General features: G+C 37.9%; 3 protein-coding genes across 8 annotated transcripts in view; 1 reads left to right on the forward strand and 2 right to left on the reverse strand.

Annotated features, from left to right (window-relative positions):
- The first annotated feature begins 1,271 nt into the window (after positions 1-1,271).
- Positions 1,272-4,656, forward strand: otpb (orthopedia homeobox b). 2 transcript variants are annotated; one of them, XM_084413474.1, is made up of 3 exons: positions 1,272-1,411; positions 1,703-2,094; positions 3,401-4,656. In XM_084413474.1, exons 1-3 carry the CDS (start codon positions 1,336-1,338, stop codon positions 3,902-3,904), a joined length of 972 nt encoding a protein of 323 aa, XP_084269600.1. In that variant the 5' UTR covers positions 1,272-1,335; the 3' UTR covers positions 3,905-4,656. The 2 variants fall into 2 exon arrangements, with proteins under 2 accessions (XP_084269600.1, XP_084269601.1); XM_084413475.1 differs by having other exon boundaries at positions 1,272-1,372.
- Positions 4,657-9,323: 4,667 nt separating this feature from the next.
- On the reverse strand, positions 9,324-18,253 carry ckmt2b (creatine kinase, mitochondrial 2b (sarcomeric)). Of its 2 annotated transcripts, none has more exons than XM_084414943.1 (10): positions 18,168-18,253; positions 15,448-15,626; positions 15,120-15,318; positions 14,126-14,221; positions 13,761-13,982; positions 11,944-12,029; positions 10,702-10,825; positions 10,477-10,611; positions 10,162-10,287; positions 9,324-9,797 (listed from the first exon to the last, which is right to left on the reverse strand). In XM_084414943.1, the coding sequence occupies exons 2-10, from the start codon at positions 15,594-15,596 to the stop codon at positions 9,681-9,683; spliced, it is 1,254 nt and encodes a 417-aa protein (XP_084271069.1). In that variant the 5' UTR covers positions 15,597-15,626; positions 18,168-18,253; the 3' UTR covers positions 9,324-9,680. The 2 variants fall into 2 exon arrangements, with proteins under 2 accessions (XP_084271069.1, XP_084271068.1); XM_084414942.1 differs by lacking the exon at positions 11,944-12,029 and adding an exon at positions 11,092-11,177 and having other exon boundaries at positions 9,560-9,797; positions 18,168-18,250.
- Positions 18,254-21,357: 3,104 nt separating this feature from the next.
- The window catches only part of rasgrf2b (Ras protein-specific guanine nucleotide-releasing factor 2b), a 63,199-nt gene continuing 58,882 nt past the window's right edge, over positions 21,358-25,674 (reverse strand). For all 4 annotated transcript variants that reach the window (XM_084413363.1, XM_084413362.1, XM_084413361.1 and 1 more), the window contains 5 exons: positions 24,612-24,809; positions 24,444-24,523; positions 24,243-24,360; positions 24,055-24,123; positions 21,358-23,493 (listed from right to left, as the gene is read on the reverse strand). In XM_084413363.1, the coding sequence (XP_084269489.1) occupies positions 23,401-23,493; positions 24,055-24,123; positions 24,243-24,360; positions 24,444-24,523; positions 24,612-24,809 (558 nt within the window). In that variant the 3' untranslated portion in view covers positions 21,358-23,400. The remainder of the gene's footprint in view (positions 23,494-24,054; positions 24,124-24,242; positions 24,361-24,443; positions 24,524-24,611; positions 24,810-25,674) is intronic.

Consider the following 25,674-nt stretch of genomic DNA (forward strand, 5'->3'; position numbering starts at 1 on the left):
TCGTTACATTGTTTATTGTCTGAAATAATGCATTAATCTGAACGTATAGATCCATCACTTGCAGCTCGATTTAAGCTACAGGAAACTCCGCGACGAACCCAGTGTTGATAGAGCTCCTCATTGCCGATTATAAACTCAAAACAGAAATAGGCTATTTCTAGTGATAGGCTATTCGAGATTCCCATATCCTTCCTTTAATCACTCTCTTAGTCCAACGGCTTGCCGGTGCACATTCATGCCACAAAAGAAGGGATATCTGATTGATTACACAAAAATACGCTGAAAACTTGACAGCCTGCCGAATGTGCTTTCGCTGAATGGATTAAATTAGGCAATGTATGTCAGCGAGTTTGAATTAAATAAATCAAATTACTTGCGTCAGCGCTGATGAAACATCGATACAACTGAGGCATCAGTACGCATCAGTAGCCTGTTTCACTGTTTCACCTCAAGCCTTTAACGAAATAAATTAGCCTAATTCAAACATGATGTACACCGCCTTCTTGCATTATATCTAAACACAGTTAAATTATCCCGCATTATTCAGATTTCACTGTAATAATTGAGATGAAAGCTCATAGATTTGGCACTAATTACTTCAAATGCTTAATGGTCTTGAAAATGACTAGTTGGAAATGTACCTTGGATGTGGTGTTAGCTGCCTCACAGAATTCATCGTTTTTGATAGATGGATTCCACTCAAATAAAGCTGTAACTCACAGGAAGGTACAATGACACAACCAGCTCACAGAATAGTGTTCATTCCCTTCACACGAACACAAACAAGGATGACCAGCGTCCTGTATTCGATTCGTAAAGGGCCTCGAAAAGTTGGGTGACAACCAAATATACAAAAAGTGTAGGCTATCTTTATTCCATGCATTTAGATATTGCATCCTACGTCGGTCAAGAAGCATAACGACTTGACTTTTCCACCTTTTGTGAAGCCTCTTTTTACCAATAAGATTTATTATTCACTGGTTATTTGCTATGATTATGGAGTCATTTAAAATGTATAGCTAATAAGGAGGCGCTGCAATAAATCAGATTTGAAATGAACTAGAGCGTCTGCAGATGAAGCCGGGTTGTGCGTTTTACTGGTTGGTTGTCTGACATTTACAAAGCCTCAATTCTGATTGGCTCCCATTTGTGGAAGCTCACGGGCTCATCCAACTATTAAGCGCCTCCCAATCTCTCTAAAGAACAGTATAATACATGGAACCGCCTTTTTAAACGCACTGACGACTTTCCTTCATTTGAGCTCTATGCGCGTTTTTAAAAGGGTTAAAAGTTGTAGAGTAGTTTGGGAAGCAGTTGTGACTCCAGCAGTGCGCAATGCTCTCTCATGCCGACCTCTTGGATACTCGCCTCGGTGAGTTATCGTCACCAAACTCCGGTCTTCAACTCCACTGTAAGCTAGAGTATTTTTTCAGTCTTCAAACTGTTTAACTAATGTGATGACATAATGATATCTCAATCTGTATTAGTTTTACTTGCGATGTTTGTTAATTAGCTGCCACATAAATGCATTAGACTTTGATGGATTGCGATACCTAACAATGTTTATAATTGTTTGTGCAATAAATATGTCGATAAGCTGCTTAGCCTACTATTTGTTCTTTCTGTCTTTAATGTTAACAGTCTATTAATATGTTCCTGCCTTTTGGACAGAATGCTAAATTGTTGACACGTGCGTCCACAGGGATGAAAGATGCTGCAGCAGAGCTTCTCGGACACCGGGAAGCTTTGAAGTGCAGACTTGGGGGTACGGACTCTGGACACCCCGGAGATCTTACTTCTGCTACAGAGACTGTGGAAGGGACCACTCTGCTCCCCGGGGAAGACATTAGCAATGGTGGATCCAATCCTAATGGAATGCAGCAGGTCAACGCCAAAGACCAAGAAAAGCAGCAACAGCAAAACTCTAATCAGTCGGCTAGCCAACAAAGCCAGAAACAGAAACGCCACAGGACCCGCTTTACTCCAGCGCAGCTGAACGAACTAGAAAGGAGCTTTGCTAAAACCCACTATCCTGATATATTCATGAGAGAAGAACTTGCATTACGGATTGGTTTAACGGAGTCACGGGTTCAGGTGAGTCCTGAGTGGAGCTGCTCAGCTTTGACATCGCAACGGAGTTTTCCAGCTGATTACACTGTTAAAAAAAAAAAGAAAAAGAAAGAAAGATGAACTGAAAGCAAACCGAACGAAATTATATGATGAAAATATTTTTAATTCTAAAGATCCGTAAATTAGTGCATAAATTGCTTGGTATGCAATACATTCAACAAGGGGGTATTCTCACAAAACAACGTCAAGTCTAAAATATTAATGTCCATGCTGCCTGCCGCGCTATAGGTTATAAAAAATAAATAAAAAAAGTGCGCAGTTTACAGTGTGCAAAAATACAACGTTAAATAATTGCATTTAAAAGAGAGAAATAAATGCTCCCAATATAAAAAATAAACTAGTACATGTGTAGGCTATATAAAGCCAATATTTTTATTCAAAAGAACAATTACTTTAACCTATATAACGTGTTATATGGGCCTAACTGTATACGAATTGTGTCGTTAACAGTAGGCAATATGAAAATATGCAAATTTAGCCAATATTAAATAATAGTTAGGCCAATTTAAATAATTGGCGTCAATTTAACCGGGTATGACCATTATAATTCTTCCGAGCTAATACGCGGTAGCCTATATGTTAAAATATCTCAGAGTAGGAAGGAGGATTCCTTTTGGACTCTTCTTGTGAGTAAATACTTGATTATGGTTCCATGATGAATAACGGAGGCTATCAAACTAGCCCCTATTTGTCTCCTAGATAACATTAACTATAACGACTTCATCCCCGGCTGTCTGAACAACATTACTAGCCTATCCATCTTGACATATGAAATTGCTTTGTATATATTTTTTTACTTAAAAAAAATCCCATCGCATGTTATGGCATAGTTGTGCGTGAAGATAGTCTATAGCCCAATATTTTTACATACAAATAAAAAAATTAAAAAACATGGGGAAAAAAAAGATGATTCATAAGTCGCATGTTTATTAACCTCAGCTTTAAAGAATCATATTATAGGCCTTTATTTCAAATGGCTCAGTTCTGCTTTAATTAAAAACCCAAAGCGCTCGCATTTTGCCGACAAACTTATTGTAAGAAATTGTGCGTTAATTTATTATAGCATATAGCCTATAGTCTATATTTCGGTGTTTTTATTTTTTATTTATTTTTATTCTACGCACTTAAAATTGCTATATAACGTAGCCAGTAGGCCTATAGAAAACTGTTAATTAAAAACAGTTGTAAAAAGAAAAGAAAAATGGCTTAATTTATTATCACTAACGAAATGCACGACTTTCTAAAGGTTTGTTTTTGAATTTTATTTCAGGTATGGTTTCAGAATCGACGTGCAAAATGGAAGAAGCGCAAGAAGACAACCAACGTTTTCCGGTCGCCGGGCACTTTGCTACCAACACACGGTTTGCCTCAGTTTCCGTCTGGGATGGGCGACAGTCTCTGCTCTTTTCATGCCAACGACACTCGCTGGGCCGCGGCTGGGATGCCTGGGGTCTCACAGCTGCAGATTCCTCCTTCGCTGGGCCGACAGCAGGCGATGGCGCAGTCCCTGTCCCAGTGCAGTCTCGGAGCTGGTCCCCCACCAAACTCCATGGGCCTTTCCAACAGCTTATCGTCAAACGGTTCCGGTCTTCAATCGCATCTGTATCAACCCACATTTCCCGGGATGGTGCCCGCGTCCCTCTCGGGTCCAACGAATGTGACCGGCTCACCTCAGCTGTGTAGCTCCCCGGACAGTGACATGTGGAGAGGGACTAGTATCGCCTCCCTGCGCCGTAAAGCACTTGAGCACACCGTATCCATGAGTTTCACCTAATTTGAGCATCCACGACGTCTTTTCTGTCACTACAAACCCCAAGTATTCCTGAAGAACAGCCACGGAGCACTCAGGATATGAGGCTATACCTGTGAAATTACAAATCGGCAGCCTTACTGGATGATGGAATCCCAACAACCCCCAGACAATGCTTATATACAGCAGATGTAGACTATAGTAATAGTTTTAATGCTTGAAATGTATGTAATTTATTTACGTGTTGGATTTGGTCATGTTTATTTGTTTATTTTGTTTTCCTAGCAATTGATTTTAATAATGGCGAGTTGTTTATTTATTTATGCGTATTTATTTGACTCTTCATTCACATATGAAGAAACAACTGGAGGAATATTTATTTCGCTGATCGGTGATATTATTATTATTTTCTAAACTAAATGTAAAAGGACACGTTAATGAGGACCACATGTGTGCATGTACAGATTGTTTTAAGGCACGTACTACATGTTGGAGTGATTTTTTCCAGGTACAGAAAAGAACACGTTGGATTAAGAGGCACTTTCCAAATAATCAGATCAGATGCATGTAATTTTTCAAACGGGATCAACAGGAAGTTGTTTACATAAAGCAAAATGAACTTGAGTGTTTGTGTAGATACGAAAATAATCTTGTTACCTGCTGGTATGTTTGTGATATGTTTTAACTTAATGTCTGTACTGAAATATGGTTTTCGTAAATGCTTATCTTACCGAATTCAACAGAATTGGGAAGGTTTATATTACTGATTGTAAGTGGGTGAATAAAATCATTTTAAGAATTTCAGTATGGTATGTGATCTCTATAGAAATCTGAGGTCAGAGAATTACCTTGATTTCATGGTAACACTTTACAATCAACATTGTAGTTAACTACATTGTGCTAATATGAAACCTTATTGTAAAGTGTTAATGATTTCAAGACACAAGAATAACACCCAAATTGGGCACCTACAGTCTTAAAATGATCCTAGTTTTGTGTCCAGCAGAAGGTTTTGAACAACAAGATGATGAGTAAATGATGACAGAATTCTATACGTCAACGGAACAAGATAAATATTTTACGGCTCTCGGGAAAATGTAAATTCTAGTAGATCTCTACGCTAGATCATTAGTTGGATAGATAAAACATGTTCATACAGAAACATGAAATTTGTCCCTGAAAAATGTGTGTGGTTGGGGGGGGGGGGGGATCAAACACATTAATCATAACCCTAACCCTTTGCTTTACTTCTAGAACAAGTAAAACACCAACACAATTATTGCTATTTCACAGAACACTTTACTGAGGTTGCTTATGATATTGCACATTACTATTGAATTAATAAATTCCACTTGCAATGAGTCCGGATGAAAACTGCTTGTAGACTCTTGCAGACAAACACCCGAAGCAAGATTGTAACCAATTAGTCTGGCATGTTTTTTCTCCTGTTCTCTTTGTGTGATTTGAAACTGTTACCACTGGGGAGGTGTAGCAGCCCACAAACATCTGCTTGATCTTTTCTCAGATACAATGCCTCGACTGTCTCCCATTTAGCAAGAATCCTTTCAACTGTGAGAAGAACCATCTACTGTCACTTCAGCAATCACCTTTATCAACTGACAAAAGACACAGATGATGCTGGATAAACATAACCAGATACCAAGAAATGGCTGTATCACAGATTAAAAACAAGCTGTTTACTATTCCACTCTTTTCATTTGATATTTTAAAAACATATGATACAACGGTGAAAGTTATTTCACCAAGTAACATGTTCCTGGATTCAAATCTTTGTTGATCCTGGAACAACGTTCCAAGTAACCAATCAGATTTGAGGGACAAGTTTACAGTTTATGTCAAGTTTAGGCTTACAGTCATGGTTAGGTGCTTCTACATCAGTGTTATTCACCTATCATCTCCCTCTGATTTTAGGGATAAGTTATGGGTAGGGTTTGGTTTAGTGGTAGGGATGGGGTTAGGACAAAAATTTTGGACAGGACTGTTGTTTTAGGATCAACTAAATATTTTATTTGGCAAAATCACGGTACCACATGGGTAGTAGGCTAACTGATTAATGCTGGTTGGATTAACATCATGTTAAGATTAAGATTAAGACATGTTAAATCAGGGGCAGTCAGTCTTACTTTTCGGTATCAAATTAGGCCAATCTGTTTTTATGTAACTGATTTTAAAAAAGCTATGAAAAGTCTTAAAGAAAAAAATTTGAAGCGGTTTATGCAACTGGCCCATACAGGGATAACATAATCAGATTCCAATGTTTTTATGTCCAACTTTATGTTTTAAAATACTCAATCAGACTACATTTACTTTTTATTGATTCCATGATTACTTAATATTCACTTAATGGTTGCATTATTCAGAATTCATTGATTCTCCCTATAAGTTTTCTGTTTTTATCTTTTAAAATTTCCTTTCTAAAACCCCTATTGCTTAGGCTATATATGATACATTTTTTTGTGGAATTGCCAAACCGTCCACTGGTCAGGCGACTATAATTACATGGAAGGCCACACAGCATGAACAAATAAAATATTTAATCTTTTTTAGTTAGTGTTTATTTTGATTATTTTGATTTAAAAATAATTTAAAAATTGTAAGATTGGCCACACTTTAGTTTAGGGTCCAATTCTCACTATTAAGTTAACTATTAACTACGACTTTTGCCTCAATAATCTCCTAATTACTGCTTATTAATAGTTCGTAATGCAGAATAATCATGCAGAATATGAATTTGTGCTTTACTAATAAACAGCTAATATCCTAGTAATATGCATGCTAATAATCATCTAGTTAATAGTGAAAATCAGACCCTAAAGTTTAATGCACATTATGTTGTTGATAACAAAAGTGGAATACTTTTTCTTTCTCTTTGTATTTTTTTATTAATATATGGTACAAGATTATAATATTCAAATAAATGTTATAAGTTAGGTCAAAAGTAATCTAAAAGTAGTCTGATTATATTACCTAAAATGTGTAATGTAATAGATTACGTTACTAACTACAATTTATATCATGTAGGCTATTTTGTATAAATTCTATTCAGTAATGGACTCAGCACTAAACACACAACACAGGTTAGCCTACTATACAGAGCAACAAATGAGAGATATTTAAAATCTGAAATTGCCTCTCTCAGAGTGTCACCCTGCTTTGATATTAGACTAATTGTCCCACTAAATTTGCAAATAAGATTTCGTGAAACAATGGAAAATGTAGAATCTACACAAGCCTCCCCTGATCATTCAACAGTCTCCATGTAGACATCCATCATCATCAGTTTTAGCATCTGCTCTGAGAGACCCTCTGCCTCTCGGGCCCCCCTGTGAACGCATGCTCTGTTCACTGGTGTATTTGAGCAAAACGCACAAGTGCCTCATGATTAAAACAGAATATAATCACAATTAGGAGATTCTTCAAAACGGAATGAATGAGATTGTGTCATAAGTGTTAGTTGAAAAATCTACTTTCAGTTAATAGGTGGCCCTACAGGGCCACAGAAGACTTTCTCCGCATTCTTCATTTTTTTATAACATGGTCCCATGGATATGGGTGTGGTAATGAATCAGTGATATATGGGACAAATTGGATTTGAGTTAGGAATGAAAAGAAGACTGCATGTGTACCAATATTTCACAATAGCATGCTCCACTCCAGAAACAACGCACTTCTGATGCACATAAGCCGTTGCGAATTGTCGTGAGATCGGGTTGGCGATTCCTTGCTTTTCTATGCGCTCTTTCTTCACCCAGCCTGTCCACACTTGCCCTTGAGTTGCTCTGCCAGTGCATGGAAAGCACCTCACAGCTCCTGACAAGAGCAGCACTAAATCAGAAAGCAGTGGCTGGCAGAGGAGTAAGCCTCCATGAAGGTCACAGACATCAGCGGGATGCCATCTTTATCCACGCTGAGCACACATCCGTGACCAACAGGAGGATCCTCCCGGTCTCAGACTGGGACATACTCTCAAAACAGCATGGACGAATTAAAACAGAACTAACCAACAGAAACGCCTATTTTCTTTCTGCGCAATCTAGGTTTGGGCAATTTATAAGTAAAAATAGCCTATACACTATATGTAGCTTATGAATTAAATATTTTTTCCGGTTATTCTCTGTTGTTTGTTTTATCAATATTTATATCTTTGTTACATGGCAAAATAGCCTATTAATTTTTATAAAATACAATTACACACTCACATTAGTGAGTAAATAGCCTACAGCACCCTCAATCATAATAGGCTAATAAGATATCACCGTGATTGATTATTTAGCCTATACAAATGTACGACATCTGGGTTATAATATTCAACAGCAAATGTTATTATGGAAAACACATTTTATGGTGTTTGACTTCTGCAGTATTGGAAATGTGTTCATCACATGTTAACATATTGCCACCTGCTGGTGAAATAGCGCGAATGTTTTGTGCTCTATCTATAGGCTACCGATTCTTTAGGAATAAAGTCCTAATAACTGCTTTTTTTCTTTTTTCTTTTTTTATCATGAAGGTTATTTAGAAATTAAAATAACCCACGTTGAATGCAGTAGTCTATAATTGAACAGAATTTAAATCAGAATACAATTTTACAATTTAATTTGTTTACATTGATATAGCCGACAAGGGCATGTGTCTCTCATTCACTCATTTCATGTGCTATGAATACACATTGGTAGGCAATTAATTTCATATTTCTATTACTATAGGCTATATGTGAATGTTTTTCAGGCAGTCCGTGAGAGTTGACATAACACTCAACTTATCTAAAATAGACTGGATAGCCTAATAACGATCCGATCCTTAACACAACATATAGGCCTAGTAGTAAATCAGCGAAACACACTGGTAGCCCATAAACAGACTATAGGCTACTATAATCATTATAGCCTAAATATTGAATGAAAAGCCCCCTTTAATTTCATTGATATGCTGGCTAAATATTTTTTATCTCAAGCAGGCTCATGGCGCATTACAAATAGGCTACTGGTATCACTTTAGAATACTGTTTCTTCATGAATGAATAACTACACAGGAACAAATGAGTAACACACTATAAACATTCTACTATTAACTAACAAGAACCTCTGATTAACTAATTAGTAAGTAGGCCTAATAGCGCTCAGTTGAATGCAGTTCACTGTTAGCTAATCAGTAGCTATCTACTATTTTTCATACAAATATGAAATAATATTTGTATTTATTATTTATAATATCAAGTTATTAGCCTAAATATAATAATAGTTCAGGTTTAGATCAGGTTGCTGATCTTAGATCACACACACACACACACACACACACACACACACACAAATCCTCTATTGAGAGTCAGAGGCTATGAGAAAGACCCAGTTGTAAGCTATGGCTAACTAATGATATTATAAGCTAGACACCCTTAATCTACTTTCAGAAAAGGAATTCATATAGGGAGAAGGTCTTTAATGATAAGGCTAAACAGCAGGGCTGTCGCAAGAAAGGTGATGATGATTATAGGGGCCTTAGGCTACAGCCTAAACAGCTCATGCCATGATATTGGGCCAAGTAGCTGAACTGAAATTATTTGAATTCTGTGCCACATATGAGTAAAGATTTCTTAGTCTGAAATCTGGGCAAAAACCATGTAGTGTATTCCAGCCTTAATTCAAAAGATTCCACAAGACTGAATATGAATAATTTATTCAGTTGAGTTCCATTTAGTTAGACCTGTAGATAACACGGAGAGAGTCAACAGGTTACAGGTCTCTCAGCTGCCTAACCCTCAGTTCCTCTCACAAGCATGTCATCATTTCCTGAACTGGGTTACTGGTGGAGGAACAGTGATGTCTTGGCCCTTCTCGAGATTCTTTTCACAGTCGATCAGGTAGTTGACGCCATCAATCACACACTGAACGAGCTCAACCTGAAAGGCAATGTCAAATAAAATTGGATGTAATCACAGACTACACATCAAGAGCACGCACAGACAGCAACATAGTGTCGGCCCAGATCTGGCCCACACATGGATTCCACACGTACCAGATGTGGGCCGGATCTGGGCCGACACTATGTTGCTGTCTGGATAGGCTTTTTTTGATCTTTAATTTTGCAAACATATTGAAAAACTTTTATGTACTGTTTCATTATTTTTGACCATTTACTTTTTTTCTACTAAAACATGCAGATATAATCTCCATTGGAGTACATTCTAGTTATAGAATTTGCTTCTATCCAATTAAAAGTACTTTCAGGGGCATTAAGGCACTTTTCAAAGCGGAGCTGTTTACCTCAGATTTGCCTAGACGGTCAAGGTTGGAGATGTCGAAAGTGTCACCCACAGCCGCAGTATCCACTCCTCCTGTGCCACGTTTTTGTAGCCTGAGATTATCCAAAATTTTATTGAAGCGCAAGTCCTGTTCAGGAGGATATATGAAGTAGAGGGCATTTTTGCATGAACTCTTTCAGATAGTAATTGTACTGTGGATAATTTAACATTTAAATTTCATTTGAACAGTTTTGACTGGAATTGAACCCGACCTTGGCATTGTGAAATGCACTAATGTAAACTTTAGATTTAACGGAACCATTTGAGATCGAAACACCTTGCTAAGGAGGGGCAGACGGACGTGGACTCCAGCTCTCAGACCGGTGCCTAGGTTAGAGGGACAGGTCAGGATATATCCCAAGTGCTCATTCCACATAAACTCCCAGCCTCTCTCCTGAATCAGCCTCTCTACCTGTGAGAAACAAACATCATAAATGGAACTTGTTTCATTTTAATTTACAGATAATGTGCATTTTTGTACTGAATGTTTTGACAATGATACCTCTTTCAGTCCTCTGCAGAACCTCTCAAACACCCTCTTCATATTCCCGCCCTTTTCCATAGAAATGACACGGCTGTGATCCTCCTCATTGATCCAGATCAAAAATGTCTTTTCATTGTTGTGCCTGGACATGAGAACAGATCATGGTTAAAATACATTCAGCAAATTTAGCTCAAACTTTCTTTTATTCAGCCCTAAATTTTCACAGCAACCAAGTCTCAAGCTTTTGATTCCATATACAGGCACTAGCAGTTGTCGTACTGTAAGACTGTGAGTGTGAATCAGTAAAAATAGACATTTATTAAGACCTCTGTCAGGGTCATATATTATGTACCACACATATGACATGCTCTCTGCACCCTCTGGTGATGCAAGTCTCATGCACCGTACCAAATGCCTCTGGCATCGGGCCAGTCCCGCGCCATTCCTGCACAAGTCAGCAAGGGTGATACGGGCTTGTCAAACAAGAAGTGGTCCTAGAATTTTCAGTCAAGAAAAGATAAAGGGGGTGTAAAGTGAAGCCAGGACTGGTTCAGTGTTGGAAAATGGTGCCATTTTATATATTTGATCCCAACTTCCGGTCAGACTGGATGCATTTCCTATTTCTGACAGTAGATGTAAGTTTTCCTACCCGCATATTTAAACATGCGTTAAAGATTATTCCGAGTGAAACGGTAAGTAATGTGATTTAAGTCAGCATGAAACTGAATTTTCAATAGTCTTTTCTTCCCTGTTGTTATGTATGAGTGAAACGGCTTCTCGAACAAGGAAAAATGTAAGGCCGGACTTGATTTTGTGTCCATTGTGAACTGCTTGGATGTTTGTGGTTTGCTCTTGCTGTGATCTCATGGGAGTGACAGGTTTGTTCATAACGTTTGAAAGCCTATTTTAATGCCTCTTGGCATGTAAATTGTATGAATACATTTATAGTCAATAAGCTCATTATTAAAAAGTTAAGTTTAAACAATTATTCTCTTTATTTTTTCATGAATGACACTGCATTTTTAGATTTTCTACATTTATACATTGCAATTTTAATGTGGAAATTTAGAAAAATAATGGTTAATATTATGTTTATAATGCCTCTCTGGCACTGGAATATAGCTGCCAGAAAGAAAACAGATCCTCAAACAGACATTTAGCTGAGAATATTTGAGTCAGTTTATGGGTGACTAGTAAAGGATGTGCTATAGGGAAAGAGTGCTATGCTCTAACTACGGGTCCGTAGTTCCTCAGCCTTACCAAATACCACGAGCATCTGGCCAATCTCTTGCCATACCGGCTGAAGTGAGGAGAGGAGACACTGGCTTATCAAAGAGGAAGTGCTCCTTTGGTAGGCCACCACAAGACAAGAGCAGTGAGGTTTGTTAGAAAAATTGCAATATGCAACTACCCTGTTGAAAACACGAGCATGTATAGCGTTTTGGATATTTTGGATACTGGGCTAGGGCTATAGTGTCCTTAAAAGTAGCTAAACCAGCAAGTCTTCTTAACGGCACACTATGCAGTTTCCGTTTTTCTCAAACAGCGACCCCTAGAGTCGCTGTGGAGTACTTGTATTTAACGTTACTGTCGTAAATACCACTCACGCAGAGCCGTCTCTGCACTCTTCCGACCGCGCTTTCTTCGGTTTCTTCGTCGACTCTGCCATGATTCACGTCTGAAATGCGTGCTAGTGTCTTCCATTGAGGCTGCTTCATATGTTGTTGATGTATGTGACATTGTGCCGTAAAGCAAGTCGTGATTCTCGCGAGATTTGTCAGGGCGCCACCTCTCAAACTTGCATTGCTACCCCAAACCCCCTACCCCACCCCACCCCCTCCCCTCTACTACGAGTTTGTTTACCATCGAAATTATTTCAAAGCTGTTATATTAAGGTACAAATCTTGCATAGTGTGCCTTTAAGTTTATGCTGGATAATCAACTTTATATGTGTTTCTGGAGAACAGCATTACTATGTTTGTATACCAGGCAGAATAGAGTGCTGCAAGGATAACAATTTTTGTAGGCCAAAAAACCCGGAAACAAGTTAGCATTTTAGCACTTACGATTCTATCAAGTCAATAGGTTATTAGTTAAATGCCTGAAATAAGGTCTGTGGTGAACACAACACAAGATATTTTCATGTTTTATTCTACAACATAAAATACATCAGTAAAACCCCTTTGTGATTTTTTTAAAGATTTTACCTTCTTGAACAGGTGATTTCTAACAAGTGGCTGAATGGAACTAGAGGTTTGTCGCAGACATCACACTGAACAGGTACAGTATACTCATACTCACGTTTTCACTACCTCATTGTTGTGTTTACAATTGCGCTCTTTTAAACTATTTTAACTCTATTTTAACAGGGAATATGTTTCTAAACTAAAGACTGAAAGAGTTGTCAGAAACATAATGCGACCATGGTGTGGTTTGTTTATAGCCTACGTTTTGCTTTTTACTTCTGCTGATCATACAGGCTTCAGAATTCATATAAGTTGCATTCATTTGTGAATATTACTATGATGAACAAAATGTGTAAGAATCATAAACCTTTGTTGGTGACAGAGCTTATTTTCTGCAATAATCCAAATGCCAATAACAAAATTCTGTTAGGTTTATATTTTTGAGAAAACTAGGGGGATGCTAACTTCTGGGTTGGCCAACAAAAATACTCCATCACTGCAGAACTCTATAGCATAACCAACATAAATGATAATTAAAAAAAAAAATCAAACAATGTTTGGATTTCCATGATATTTGACAAGCATTGTATGACATAATAATGTTAATTAACATTTTAATTGGTATAATCAATAACCTAAGTCAGCTAAGAATGTAAGAGTCGGCTGTGTCTGTAAAAGTTGCAAACCCCTGATTTACTGGATAAATTCAACTGACACGCATCTGTGTCTGCCTCCTTAGTTTAACCAGACAGCAACATAGTGTTGGCCAAGATCCGGCCCTTATCTAGTACACGTGGAATCCACACATACCAGATGTGGGCCGGATCTGGGCCGACACTATGTTGCTGTCTGGGTAAGCTGGAACATGTTTCTATTGTGTGTACTACTTACATCAATCAGCTGCTGCTGCTCCTGCTCAGTCATTTCGGTCAGGCTGTAGTATTTGCCCGCCAAATCCTCTTTCAGTCCAGAAAGAGCCTGGACCACCACACGCTCCACCTCACGGCGTTCAGCGCGGGTGCAAGCGGGTGGCAGACTGAGTCCACGAATACTGCGCCCTGTGCGCACACGTGATGACAGCACATAGTTCTCGTCGAACATCCCGGAGGTGATCTGTTTAAAGGCCATCAGTACAATCACTCAGTGTTCAATGTAACTAACTAAACTAAACTGAGGCAAGTCGCACCTTGCATATTCTTGACGGAATGAGGTTTTGTTAAAGGTTCAGAACCAAAGACACAAGAGGAAGGCTTTACCTTTGAGCTGTCCAGGTCTGTTGGGTGCTTCATGGTTGTAGGGTCATAGCCATTGTGCCTGTCCTTAATGACTGGGTTAAAGATTCCAGCAAACACCTGAGAATCACAACCATAGTCAAGGATAAAGTTCAAGTGCATGTACTCATGCAGAAGATTGCAAGCACAATTCATTTTGATGCTACTAATTGACATAGCTGACCATGAACAATTAAATTATTATTATTTACTATACAATCTCAATATACACTCTTAAAAGTAAAGGTTCTAAATGTTTTGTTTTTTTGCAGTGATGTCATAGAAGAACCATTTTTGGTTCCCCAAAGAACAGTCCTGAAAAGAACCATCCCTGACAGCGACATAGCGTCGGCCCAGATCCGGCCCACATCTGGTACGTGTGGGATTCCGTGCGTACTAGATGTGGGCCGGATCTGGGCCGACGCTATGTTGCTGTCTGGGATTGTTTCCTAGTGTGAAGAACATTTAAAAAATCTAAAGAACTTTTTTCCACTATAAAGAATCTTTTGTGCAATGAAAAGGTTCCATGGATGTTAAAGGGTATTCATGAAAACATACTGTAGATGCCAATAAAGAACCTTGACAGTGTAATATAAAATCAGTGCAGATTTCTTTATCTTTTCAATTGACTACAACATGCTCTTCAAATTAGACTGACAGTAACCAGAGCACAGAACTAAACTAATTTAGTTTTTTCTTACTGGCATTCAAAACTATATTCTGCAGTATATTTAAAAAAAATACTATGACAATTCAATTATTTTACAGTTTGTTACTTCTGTATTTGTGACAGACAGCACAGGCCACTAGTAGTCTCATAAAGATCCATATTTTGGTGAAACTGTGCACGTAACAAAAATCAACTCTTTTTTCAAACACAATGGTATCAAAAACTCCTTGTATTTTAACTTTGCTGGCTTAATAGGACTATACCTCATATTTGTCGTATTGTTGAGTTTAATATACTGGTCCAATGTACCTCATAACTCTCCTCATCACCAGCCACCATGCCCACAGTCTTGATGAAGGGATGACCAGGGTTGTCCACTCCAGTCTGAATGCATTGGTCAAGACTCCAGTTATTAGGGGTCAGCTTGTCCCTCAGACTGCCATAGATAGAAGGGGTCAAAGTAGCAGCCATGCAGTTGTTGTGTTTGCGCAGGTCTGGGAAGTCAGCACTTGGAAAGATGAAGAGCAAATTACATTAAATTGTTTCTGGGTTGTAGCGTTGGACAAAAAGATATTCTCAGGTTAACTGGAAACTAAGTGAAGGTGTAGAGTAACCGAAAGGCAACTGAATCCTTCACCTGGGTGGGTACAGCTTCTTTTTCTCTCCAGCAGAGACTCCTGACTCAGTCATCATGACATAGCTGGATACCAGGGTACCTGCGCCCAAGCTGGCCATGATCACAGCCGTGTTGCGTCCCGAAAGCATTCGAGTGAACATGCTTGCCATTGCCACTACTCACTCACTCACACACCTGACCTTCAGAGCGGAGGACAGAATTAATGTAACATAAAATATAAAAATAAATATCTTTATGTTTTATTCAAATTATATTTATATTTGTATATATGCTTAATCTGTTTATTGAACATTTACAATAATAACAGGATAAAGATACAGGAGAATAGTGAAAAAATAAAACAAAAATATAAATTTATGTGAAGTCATTTTTAAGGATCAACTCAGGTAGAAATGGTCCCTAAAGTAACAACTAAATGTATCAGGTACAAGTAAAACTCATACTTTTTTGTTTTGTTTGTTTATTTACCAGTTTAAATTCTTAAGTTCCTAGATGGCCAATAAAAGATTAAAGGGATAGTTCACCCAACAATCAAAATTCAGTCATAATTTACTCAACCTCATGTTGTTCCTAACTCATTAGACTTTCGTTTATTTATTTAGTATTAATATGTTCACATTTTGTCCATCCATTGAAAGTCCATTCAACCAAGAATTTTCAAAAAGTAACGATCAACACACATACAGTACATATAGCTCATCAAATATGGTAAGCTCGACATGCTTTCTAGAGCTCTGTACAGTATGTGCTTTGCTCACAAGCGATGGACAAAAGCGATGTGCAAATAAAAAATTGTGTTATTGTGTAATTTGTGTTCTAAAGATGAACGAGAATTATATGTTTGGAATGACATGAGGATGAGTAAATGATTGGGTGAACTAACTGGATTTGAATTCTAAAAGTGATAATGGTTTTAAGTATCAATAAGTAATATGTGTACATTTTAAGTAGGCATTTGTGATTGATTGATTGATTGATTGATTGATTGATTGATTGATTGATTGATTGATTGATTGATTGATTGATTGATTGATTGATTGATTGATTGATTGGTTGATTGATTGATTGATTGATTGATTGATTGATTGATTGCCGAGGAGTGTTTCAATGTGTTAATCAGTCATCAGGTAAAACCTTACACCAAAAATGTATACAAATCTTACACACAAACTCCAGTTAGTTATGAGAATAAGCACAGCACTTTTCAGAAGGGACTACTTGCTAATGATGTTTGTATTTTCAGCCCTTATGAAAAGTGCTGTGCTTATTCTTATAACTAACTGAAGTTTGTGTGTAAGATTTGTATACATTTTAGTTATTTATTTATTTAACAGGGACAATGCACAATATATGTACTGTACCAGATTTAGCTAAAAGCTAATTCCCATCTGCAGTCCCTGGCCAGGTGCCAATAGCGTGCAAAATATTACAAAATATACCAAACCTCCCAAAACCACACAACATCAATAATCCAAATACAAAAATAAACAACTGTCATTGCAAGAATTTGACCATACACACAATAAAAAACATACTGACCACCTTCAATGTCTCATAGCTCAATGACTACAAACCTGGTTGTCCTTCAACCATATTTTCACACTACCTTTAAAATTTATGAATGTTCTACATTCTCAGATTTTTTTATTCATTTTTGGTGTAAGGTTTTACCTGATGTCTGGAACATGTGACACATGCGCTGTGTGTTATTGGGGAAATATAAGGTGGCATATTACTGTGGCATTAAGTTCAAAGCCAATGTATATTTGGATACTCCAGTGGAAAAAGTCAACATGTACGTCAGGACACAGAGGTTGCTCACCAATGTCAAACTACTGTATCAGGAATACCTTTGATTGACACTTTGAAACACTCCTCGGCTATCAATCAACCAATCAATCAATCAATCAATCAATCAATCAATCAATCAATCAATAACAAATGTCTACTTAAAATTTACACAGATTACTTATTGATACTTAAAACCATAATAAGTTTTAGAATTCAAATCCAGTTAGTTCACCCAACCATTTACTCATCCTCATGTCATTCCAAACATATAATTCTTGTTCATCTTTAGACTACTTGCTAATGATGTTTGTATTTTCACTATCATGTGAATGATAGTGTATTTTCACTATTCACTATCCCTGTGAGGAAATGATATGGTCTCAATGGTTCCAGATATTTAAGCTGTATGCCGAAGAGGTCAGTGCTGTTTACAGTGTTACAAATGACAGTCACAGCAAGAGGTCTTATGCAATTACTCTCCTGCCATATGTTACAATGATCACATGACCTGTGGGACAGGGTGGCTCTGCGCTGGTCACACTTCTAGTTTCTAGTGTTTCTAGTGGATATGTATTGGTGTAAATTATATAAACTAAACAAAAAAAAATGAAAAGGGTGCACTGGAAATGCAAAACAAACATTATTTTACACAATTTTAAATATAAACTAATTTATAAACTTAATTATTAAGTTGGTTATAATTTAAACTAACTTAAATATACGTATTTAATTAGATCTGACTCTTGTTTTAAACAGATTGGTATCAAAAAGAGCAAACACTTTCTTATTAAACTTTCTTTCAAATATCTTCAGCATTGTTGCAACTGCAAAAATCTAGCTTCCACGCTGATCTGGTATCTTTCAATTTCTGTCAATAAATAAAGTTACAAACAAAATGATTGCTAAAGTAAACGCTTTATTGTACTCACCTGTTGGATTGAATGGCTCTCAGGCTCTCAGGCTCCAGTACAGCAGACTGTTCCCTGTAGAGTGAGACCACAGCGGGCCTGTGCTCAAAATAAGAGCTCATCTCTCCAGCCAATCCTATTTCATCTGTCAGCATGACACCACGTCTCTGTGTCCTTGAGCTGTCCCTAACCAGTGGAAACCTCCAGTTACGTGCCAGTGATAGTGTATGGCTTGTGACTGAGATACTACTGTACATACTGTATATACTTCCCTTTTACCCACTGTAGTCCATCAAGAGCCATTATTTTACTGTATGTGTTTAGATATGTTAATATTACTAAATAGTTTACAATGTTAATCATGTCCCTGCTGAAAAATCCAGCATAAACCAGCATGAATTCCATGTTGGTTCAGGCTGGTTCATACTGGTTAGAGCTGGTATAGTACTCATCAATTTTGGGGATTACATGTAACACGAGTTACGTAATCAGATTACTTTTTAAGTAACTAGTAAAGTAGCATAGTACTTTTAAATTTACAACAAAATATCTGAGTTACTTTTTCAAATAAGTAACGAAATTGACCTTTTTCTTCCACTTATTGACTGACAGCTCTCTGCAAAGGCATTTGTGTGCTGTCTAAACATGATCGATCTTGTAGTTGTGAGCATGCATTGACTCATCTCACTTGCACAAAATGATTCCTCAAAATGATTAATGCAAACTCAAAATACTGCGCAAACCTGCAATAATTCAATGTTAAATAACACAAATGTACTTAATGTGTTTAATCTCACTTTATTAACTTTATGTCTTTGCTGCTGACCATCAAGGATCCAATTCAACCATATAAGCAAAAATGACTTAAACATCACATTTGAGTTAAAAACATTTTTTATTGCTGAAGTAAGAGTGTTGAACTTTCTTCTCCTGTGTCCTTTTCTTCTGCAATCCAAAATGGCAGCACATCTGAAAGGTTTGAGCTGTGCCCTCTACTGTACAGGCATGAATTTGCATTTCCTTTAGTCTGAGGTTTATTCATTTCACTTTTTGTTTGAAAAGGCCTTTACATTTGCAAAAAAATGAACTTTTTTTCCTGTAAAAAAAAAAAGCAAGTAACTTTCCCCAACAATGTACTTACAGTATGCAAAATTGAGCTAGTCCCAGCATGCAAAACATACCTTATGCTGGATTTTTCAGCAGGGGTATCTCCATCTTCAGAGAAAATACCCTTCTACATTTAATATTTTGTCAGATGTGGCTATAGAGGATATATAAAGCTAGTAGGACAGTGTGTGTGATGGATAAAATTAAACTGGTATTTGATTTGCCCAGCTCAAGCATTATCTGGTTTAACACCAGAGCCATGTTGTGCTCATCCCTTCCTTCCTCGGTAGGATTAGAGAGAGAGAGAGAGAGAGACAGACAGAGACTTGAAATTAAAATTAGTGTCCAGACACCAGCTGAAGAGACACATTTTTACTAGCTGTAGTTCTATCTATCTATACTATATTGGCAAAAGTTTTGGGACGTCTGCCTTTACATGCACATGAACTTTAATTAATGACATCCCATTCCTGATCCATAGGGTTTAATATGGAGTTGGCCCAGCCTTTACTGCTCTAACAGCTTCAACTCTTATGGGAAGTCTTTCCACAAGGTTTAGGAGTGTGCATGGGAATTTTTGACCATTCTTCTAGAAGCGCATTTGTGAGATCAGGCACTAATGTTGGATGAGAAGGCCCGGCAGTCTCCGCTCTAATTCATCCCAAAGATGTTCTATCGGGTTGAGGTCAGGACTCTGTGCAAGCCAGTCAATTTCCTCCACACCAAACTCGCTCATCCATGTCTTTGTTGGAGAAAGTTGGAGACCTGGCCCTGGTTGTGGATGGCTGCTCCATTTCCCCATCTCCTGAGATGCGCAATCTGGGCATCATCCTGGACTCCACTCTCTCCTTCCGGTCCCACATCAACAATATCACCAAGTCTGCCTTCTACCACCTCAGAAACATCTCACGACTCCAGCCTTTACTCACACATTCAGTAACTGAGACACTCATCCATGGCTTCATCACCTCCCATCTGGATTACTGCAATGGTGTCCTGTCTGGACAACCCACCAAGGCCCTTAGCAGACTCCAGTATGTCCAGAATTCTGCTGCCAGGGTTCTAACCCACACAAAGTCCTGGCAGCATATCACTCCCATCCTCCAACAGCTCCACTGTTTGCCAGTCAAGTCACGCATCACCTACAAGATCCTCCTGCTCACTTATAAATCTCTCCATGGACTCTCACCAAAATACCCTCACAGATCTCCTCCACCCCTACACTCAGTCACGTTCCCTGCGGTCCTCTGACAAAGACCTGCTGGACACCCCCCGCACCAGGTTGCGGACTTTTGGGGACAGGGCTTTCTCTGCCAATGCTCCCACACTTTGGAACAGGAAGGGGTCGTCCCCAAACTGTTCCCACGAAGTTGGGAGCATGAAATTGTCAAAAATGTTGAAGCATTAAGAGTTCCTTTTTACTGGAACTAAGGGGCCAAGCCCAACCCCTGAAAAACAGCCCCACACCATAATTCCCCCTCCACCAAACTTTACACTTGGCACAATGCAGTCAGATAAGTACCGTTCTCCTGGCAACCGCCAAACCCAGACTCATCCATCGAATTGCCAGACAGAGAAGCGTGATTCGTCACTCCAGAGAACACGTCTCCACTGCTCTAGAGTCCAGTGGTGGCGTGCTTTACACCACTGCATCCGACGCTTTGCATTGCACTTGGTGATGTAAGGCTTGGATGCAGCTGCTCAGTCATGGAAACCCATTCCATTACGCACTGTTCTTGAGCTAATCTGAAGGCCACATGTACTTTGGAGGTCTGTAGCTATTGACTCTGCAGAAAGTTGGCGACTTCTGTGCAGGCGCTGACCCCGCTCTGTGATTTTGCGTGGCCTACCACTTCGTGGCTGAGTTGCTGTTGTTCCCAATTGCTTCCACTTTGTTATAAGACCACTAACAGTTGACCATGGAATATTTAGTAGTGAGGAAATTTCACGAATGGACTTATATTGCACAGATGGCAACCTATCACGGTACCATGCTTGAATTCACTGATCTATCTATCTATCTATCTATCTATCTATCTATCTATCTATCTATCTATCTATCTATCTATCTATCTATCTATAATCATTTGATTAGTAATTTAGTGTAGATTCCATTGTTTGTTTGATTTATTTGAAATGAAAGCATATAATTGAAGTACTGAGGCCATACATTCTGCAAGAGAATCAGTGATAAAATAAAGAGGAAGGAAAAATAAGGAAAAATAGTTTGATACAGAAATGTACAAAAAGCAGTTTTCACAGAAGGAATCCAACCCGGACATGCAAAGACATGCAACATAACAAAGCAATATTTCTGTGCACATCACACTAAACGCATAAAAAAAAGAGAAAAAAAAAATGGACAAAGGATTGTAAATTAATCAGATATGCTACATTTTTCTTAACACATTTAGCAAAATGTAACAATTACAGGAGTGCTGACGGAAATTAAAATATTACATGGCGATGGATGGGGACAAAAATCACATTATATCATAAACCCATATTGACACACTATATACAAAAAGGGTCAAATAAATATGCCAGGAAATAAATACTACCTTCACACCTGCTTTAAAGATAACAACGCTACATTGATGAGAGTGTAACTCACACCTTTCCAACCCACTCACCTCTGAGATCACATTCACACCTACATCTCTCATGCATTTCACACACTCACACATAAAGAATAGAAATCCGTCCCACTCTGAAGAAAGGAAAGATCAGACAGAAACAACATTGTTTTCATACAGCACAGTGGTAGATATATATTTATGGCCAATTTGACAGTTCCCTGCCAGTCTATGCATATGAAATCTCCAGCTATTATGATCAAAGTATTTAGATAAAGAAGTGCAGTCAAACGGGAAGTTAAATATATTCATCTATGTGTTTTACTTGAGGTTTCTAGAGAGTTTAAAAGAGGCTACACAGCAGCTGAATGACACATGACCACAAAACATGTCTTGCAATGCATTTTCCAACATGCGATCACTGAATTTTTCATGCAAATAATGGAGAGGCCCTCTTTTCTGGTTAGCTGACCAGGAGGGTCGTTACATTAAAAAGCAGGAAAGCTTTGATTATTGAAGAACTTGAAGAGTCAGAATTGGATTCCAGTCATTTTAGCCAAGAATCACTCAACAATAATGAGCCTTTTTCTCCAATAGGGGGCGGCAAAGCCTCAACCTACTGTAAAATCAGATCAGAAAAGGTTTGCATTGCACAATATCAACTCAACTTGTACTTTTTAAATGCATGGATGATGCAACCCACCGCAAGTGGGGTATATCTGCAAGCTGATGCGATTCAAGTAAGATGTTTCAGAATTTGGGAAGAAAATGCAAATTTATACTTAGTCTGAATATCTCTGTTCTGTCGTTTGCTACAGAGGCCAAATCGTTTGCTAATATCATAACTTTCGAGCATTGCTGAGACATTAGTTTTCATTTACAAGTGTCTGTGAATGTGAGAAGGCACATTTTTTTTTAAAGAGCCCACATCGCTTCAGGGGGAATTACGAAATCTAAATATCATCTACAACTGGTTAGTATTTTAGAAAGCTACTATACATTCCCATTACTTAGAAGAATGATGTATCTTTTAAAATTATCATGTGGCATTTTGGTTCAATGCAGCCAGCTGTTGGCAGATGGGAAAGCACATGGAGTGTAAAGTTGAGGCAAAGCGCACAGCAAACCCACAGTCTAGTTCATGCACAAAGTCACTACCATTACCAATGAGGGGATGTGCCAGGGGCCACAGGCCCAGGGGGCCACAATACACTACATACAAACTGGCTAATAGCTCTACTTCTGTACATGCTACATATCTTCACCCGCTCTCTTAAAATCTGCTAGACCCTGAAACTCACTCATGACCCCTGACAGTGGCCAGTTTTCATCCTTCTGTCCTTTATCTCCATGATGAAAGTCACCCTTCAGGTGACATTGTGGTGGTGAGCACTGTTTAATACTCTCTTCCAAACCTGGACCCTCTACCCCTTTCACACTTTCAAACGGACATGTTCCCTCCATCCTTCGCGTCCTTCTTTCTCAAACACTAGGCATGCTTCATGCCTTCAAAACATCCCAAGAGTGAGAAGCACATCTAGATGGAAGCTGCCAGGTACTGAGGTTGTAGTTCATGCAGGAAGCCTGGGTTCAATCTTGAGAGATAAGTCATACAGTGTGTCCTCATCCATAATCAAGGTCTTATCCAGAAGATACTGTGTGACCTGGACATGAAAACGGTTAGAGTACAGATTACAAATAAGAGTAGAATTAGATTACATAAAAACACTAGAAAGAACATAATGTGATGGTTCATCTGGAGTCCAATATGCTCATAATTATTTCATATCATATTTTAAAGCACACAATCTCATAAGCACAAAAAGCAGCAACTTTTCAAACCACTCATGGTTAATGCGAAAACTTTTTTTTTTAAACATCATAAATGTCTGTTACTATTCCTGAATAAAAGTATTAATGTCTTTTTTTTTATCTTACCCAAACGTTTGAACAGTAATGTATATACTTATTTAAATAAATAAGTAAATACCATCATATGTAATTGAAATCATTAATAATAAAAAGCTGAGGTTTAAATACAACTGCAAAATATGTAATCAACTATATACACTGTATGTATAATTTAATAAGCACTGATTGCTATAAATTTTACTTTCTGAACCTGGACTTTACACCTCTGTCTATAGTAATGTTACTGAAGCAACAGGAATAGATCGAGGTGTCAGGAGTCAGGACTTGATCTGAATATGAATTATTTGTCTAACCTTTGGTTGGTGCTCAATTCTGTAGGGAGTTTGCTGAAACTGTCGGATCTCTCGTATGATATGAGATATCTGCAGGCAGAGTGTCATGATTTATCAGTCTATCCACAGTATCTCAAAGATAATCGACACAAACATTTATTAATCCCAAAGACAATTACAGGTATGCAGGATACAATATCATTTCTTACCATTCTCATCTTTGAGAAGTTAACCAGACCTTCCTCTGTGAAGTTTGGGGTTCCCTCTTCGATAAATGCGAGGTCTGTCAAGTACATACCCAGATATGGAACACAAGGTGGATTACAGCTGCAGAAAGACAGAAATGATGTCACACACAAGTCATAAGTTATCAAACGATAATAACGTAGGGTTCTCAAAATGTCGCTCACTTTTTTAGAGTTTCCCTCAGGTTTTTAAACCTTCCCTCAGATGACACAGTCTTTTGAAGTTTGTCCATGAGTGCTTTAGTCTGTTTGAAAAGACACAACAGTGGTGAATAATTTACCACACTGGTATAATCTACTACACAAAATGTTACAGTGCAGTGCATCTCTCACCTGTTTGCACACTTTAGCCCATGTCTTCTTAAGCCTGTAGATGGCACTCCGATTCAGGGCAGATGTGATCTCCAAGACACCATTATAATTGTTGAGACAACGGCAAATGTCAGCCACTGCTACCCATTTTTCAATAGAGCTGGCTCTAGAGCCAACATCTGTGTGGGTCATGATCTGGGAGGCCACGAGATTACTCATCTACACAGAGAGAGAGAGAGAGAGAGAGAGAGAGAGATTTTTATCATTGGAGGGATGACCGGGGCTAGTTGTCACACTTTTTTACTCCAGTGAATATTTAATAGGGTAGGATTATTTTTGAAAATCAATTTCTGTATAGACACATATTGGCTACAAAAAAACATTTGCACCATTATTGGAAAGAATATACATTTCAATGAACACATTCTGTGACAACATGGCCCAGTACTGTATATTTGCCATGTTACACAGCCTATTTGTAGCAAAACAATTTAACGGTAAGACAATTATGAGACATTAAATAATTTATGAATCGGCAAAAATGTAGATGTTAACATAATGTTGTGGCAAACTAATACAGCAATCAGAAACCTGTATACATGCATAACATTTAAAACTTGCGTGAAACATGCCTCAATAAAAATGCAACATTTGTGAAATCAATTAATATAGGATTTATTTTTTCAGAAATATCAGCTCAAATCATGATGAATGGATGAAATCCAATATTGGAATTTTCCAATTGATTGGCAGCACTTTAACTTAAAACCTTTATGTATAATGCATAACAAAGGTATTCTACATATTACTATAATGCATTCAATAATTGTAACCAAAGTTAAAATGCATTATAATATTTGCAGATATTACGTTACATCTGAAATGGGTTATGTTTTACGGCATTACACTTTCTAAAGGTGTAATATTGAATAGATAATAAGTATAATACATTATAAATGTGCATACAATTATTCATGAGAACATACAAAGGTGCATTACAAAGCATAATTAATGCATTAAAAATACTTTTATCATGCATTATATATATTTTAAGTAAAGTGTTACCAAACATTCTAATGAGTTC

The sequence above is a fragment of the Rutilus rutilus genome (assembly GCF_951802725.1).
Source record: "Rutilus rutilus genome assembly, chromosome: 7".
Lineage (NCBI taxonomy): Eukaryota > Metazoa > Chordata > Actinopteri > Cypriniformes > Leuciscidae > Rutilus > Rutilus rutilus.

What these genes read in the sequence shown, in the direction of transcription:
- otpb (XM_084413474.1), top strand. Translation starts at nt 1,336, where the DNA reads ATGCTCTCTCATGCCGACCTCTTGGATACTCGCCTCGGTGAGTTATCG. An exon ending in CTCCGGTCTTCAACTCCACT is followed by an intron (nt 1,412 to 1,702) that starts GTAAGCTAGAGT and finishes GTGCGTCCACAG; the next exon opens with GGATGAAAGATGCTGCAGCA. An exon ending in TAACGGAGTCACGGGTTCAG is followed by an intron (nt 2,095 to 3,400) that starts GTGAGTCCTGAG and finishes ATTTTATTTCAG; the next exon opens with GTATGGTTTCAGAATCGACG.
- ckmt2b (XM_084414943.1), bottom strand. Translation starts at nt 15,596, where the DNA reads ATGGCAAGCATGTTCACTCGAATGCTTTCGGGACGCAACACGGCTGTG. An exon ending in AAGAAGCTGTACCCACCCAG is followed by an intron (nt 15,319 to 15,447) that starts GTGAAGGATTCA and finishes CATCTTTCCAAG; the next exon opens with TGCTGACTTCCCAGACCTGC. An exon ending in AGCAGCAGCAGCTGATTGAT is followed by an intron (nt 12,030 to 13,760) that starts GTAAGTAGTACA and finishes GGCCTACCAAAG; the next exon opens with GAGCACTTCCTCTTTGATAA.